We start from the raw sequence: 3,360 nt of genomic DNA on the forward strand, positions 1-3,360 counted from the left end.
TATCAAGTTTAAATTTCTAGACATTGTATCTCGTTTCATAAATATATATATTTCTAGGCATTATATCTCATTTTACAAATGAATGACCATATAATTATCAAATATTCGAAGTATGTAACTCGACACTTTTTTTTCCTATCGAACACACGCTCTCTTTGTTCAGTCGGTCGTCACCCTATCTTGTTGCCATTGTCTAGTTCCCCAGCCGTCGGCCATTTTTTCAAACTTGAAAATAATAAAATTTTGATCTTGATTTCAACTCTATTTCAGTTCCAGGGAGCTTCTCCATAAAAGAACTCTTTGAATAGTAAACAACTCGTGTTTACCGAATCTTAAATGAATCGTCGTCTAGATATATAGTCTCCCAACCTCTCAAGTCTGTAGTGATTTCATTTCTCAATTTTCCTCGAGACATTGTAAACCGTGATGCAAAATACATTAGAATCTTTCAGGTTGTTCCAGGTTCCCGCTCCAAGAACTCGAATGAAAACAGCATAAAAATACTAACGCTAAAACAGCACTACTGAACAAAAAACAGAGCAAACAAACAGAATACTAAGGTCCGGTCCACAAAATAATGTAAACGTAAAACAAATAACCATCCAACAAACGCCAATAACATAAAAAGAAAAAAATACATTGACGTCCTATTCATAAATGGAAATCTTAGCAAACACAATTGCCCTGTTCCCATTTTCTCCCCATTGTTTGGATCCTGGTGAGAGGCCCTTTACTTGGCCATCATCACTTTGACAAACTCCTCATAGTTGATCTGTCCATCACCATCAACATCGGCTTCACGGATCATCTCGTCAACTTCCTCATCTGTAAGCTTTTCACCAAGGTTTGTCATGACATGGCGAAGCTCGGCAGCAGATATAAAACCATTCTGATCCTTGTCAAACACCCTGAATGCCTCTTTAAGCTCCTCCTCTGAGTCGGTATCTTTCATCTTCCTAGCCATCAGGTTAAGGAATTCAGGAAAATCGATGGTCCCGTTTCCATCAGCATCAACTTCATTGATCATATCTTGGAGTTCCGCCTCAGTGGGGTTCTGACCAAGTGATCGCATCACAGTCCCCAACTCCTTGGTAGTAATGCAACCTGCAGCAATGATAAAATAAGACTACAATATTGGTTATCAAACAATCAACATGACTAAACACGCCAAAAACCAGCAAAGCATTATTGTAAAGCCTAAAGGGGAGAGAGTAAAAGAGGCACAGTGATACTTCAAGTTTAAATAGATAGTTTACGGCTTTCAAGATTTTTCTAATGCAATAAAATTTCGCCCATCATACATCATGATGACAAACAGTTAACCAAACAAGAACTATGGAGGATACGGAACATATTTCCAATGTTCCAAGAATACAGAAAATATGTACGCTAACTAACTACTTGTTCTAACAATCAAATACATCAAAAAGTTTGCTCATGGATCAGCTAAGAACATGTAATTGCAGAAAAACAATAGTGCATGTCTACAGATCATAAACTAATTCGATAACCTTCAAAGCAATGATCACAAACAAAATAATTTACTGTTTAGGATAACATATCACAATATTAATTGATTGAATCATCCATAGAAGGTCTTGAATTCTCATGACTTGCCAAAGCCATCCACATTGTGAATTTGTGATCCTAGATTCATAACAATCAAGTATACTAAGTACAACCATAATAGCTAATTTGCAGGGTGAAACAGTGCATCAATGCTTTGCAGCAACAAGCATGTAAACTAATAATAATATAATATTTCATTATAAGTTCAAAATGCGGAATCAATAAAAGGGAATCAAATCCAAAATCCAAGGAAGCTTTGCTAATCAGATTAAAAAACTTACACAAAGGGAATGAAACATTTAATCATGATTAAATAACAATTAAATCCAAACCAATAAATCCCAAGCATAAATTACGCAATACTCACCACATAAAAAGCCAATCTAGCCAGGTTATGTTTGCATCTAAAAGATCTAACACTAACAAGTCATACAATAAATTCAAAGAGAAGACCGAGAATAGTCAACAGTAATGAAAATGAAGAAAAAAATACCATAAAAATACGATCCAAATCCATCAAAATCAGAGAAATGAAATAGAAATTGACGATCAAGGTCGATAATGAATTCATAAATAGGAACCTAGATCCATCATTTCATTAAAATAACAAAAGAAAACGATTGTAAAATTAATGAAATTAAGAACCAGAAACAAAAACGACGCTAGGACATACAAAGCCGAGCTAATCGAATGAAGAAAATTATTAAACCGTGAGCAATAATTACAACATAAAAAATTAGAAGAAAAAAAAAGAGAGATGAGAGAAAGGACCATCTCCGTCCTTGTCGAACAGGCTAAAGGCCTCCTTGAATTCAGAGATCTGATCGTCGGTAAGCTGATCGGCCATTTTCTTATTCTCTTGAGCTTGTTAATTTTTTTTTCTCGGGAAGATCTGTTTGGATTGAGAGAAAGTAGCGGAGAAAAATGATGAGAATGTGGAAAATATAGAAGGGAATGCCAGTGCAATATATAGGGCCCTTAGTTGGGCCCAACACAAGTTAAGGCATCTGATTTTCTCTCCTCCTCGAGCATTTTGCTTGCCTTTTTTTTTAAATTAAAAAATATTATTAATAAAGAATTGTATTTTTCTTCTTTGAATACTTTTTCTTTTGCCCCCTCTCCTGTTAAAGAGTTCATGCATCTTCTCAACATCCAATGAAATTAATTTAGGGTTAATCCTACAAGAAGTCCTCGAACTGTTGAGAAAGATTATATTTAGTTTAAGTAGATTCTAAAATTATTTGATTTGTTGTAGATTAATGAACAACTTTAAAAGTTAAATCCTTATTTAAACATTTGACCATTAAAATAAAAATATATTTTAAAAATAAAAATCATAAAATATATGGATAAAATACATTATTAATCACTAATCTGTTATCTTTTTTTTTTAATTTTAATTATCAAATTATTTTTAAGAAACGTCACTAATGTTATTTTCTTCTTATTATTTTAGTTTAAAATCTCTGTCTCGACTATAATACTCAAGCAACATATATTTTATGAGGTTTTATTTAGCTCATAAGATGATATCATGTATCACCATAGTATTAATCAAATAAAATTATAAAAAAATAACATGTAGATTATTGACGAGGAGAAAAAATAATGTGATAAATCTAAAAAATTAATAATATAATATCAATAATATTATTAATTTTTTATTGGTCCTAATCAAAATGAAAAAGTTAATCAAAATAAAAAAATAATAAATCAGTGATTAATAATGTAATTTACCCTTCAATATAATACACTTATAATTATTTAAATCATATTGTTTCGAAAATATTA

General features: G+C 31.9%; 1 protein-coding gene across 1 annotated transcript; it reads right to left on the reverse strand.

The window, feature by feature from the left end:
* Positions 1-595: 595 nt before the first annotated feature.
* Positions 596-2,514, reverse strand: LOC120203344 (calmodulin-7). The gene is made up of 2 exons (XM_039203659.1): positions 2,341-2,514; positions 596-1,104 (listed from the first exon to the last, which is right to left on the reverse strand). The coding sequence occupies exons 1-2, from the start codon at positions 2,414-2,416 to the stop codon at positions 731-733; spliced, it is 450 nt and encodes a 149-aa protein (XP_039059590.1). The 5' UTR covers positions 2,417-2,514; the 3' UTR covers positions 596-730.
* Between the last annotated feature and the right edge of the window lie 846 nt (positions 2,515-3,360).

This window comes from Hibiscus syriacus, unplaced genomic scaffold, assembly GCF_006381635.1.
Source record: "Hibiscus syriacus cultivar Baekdansim isolate YM2019G1 unplaced genomic scaffold, ASM638163v2 tig00000340_pilon, whole genome shotgun sequence".
In the NCBI taxonomy this organism is placed as follows: domain Eukaryota; kingdom Viridiplantae; phylum Streptophyta; class Magnoliopsida; order Malvales; family Malvaceae; genus Hibiscus; species Hibiscus syriacus.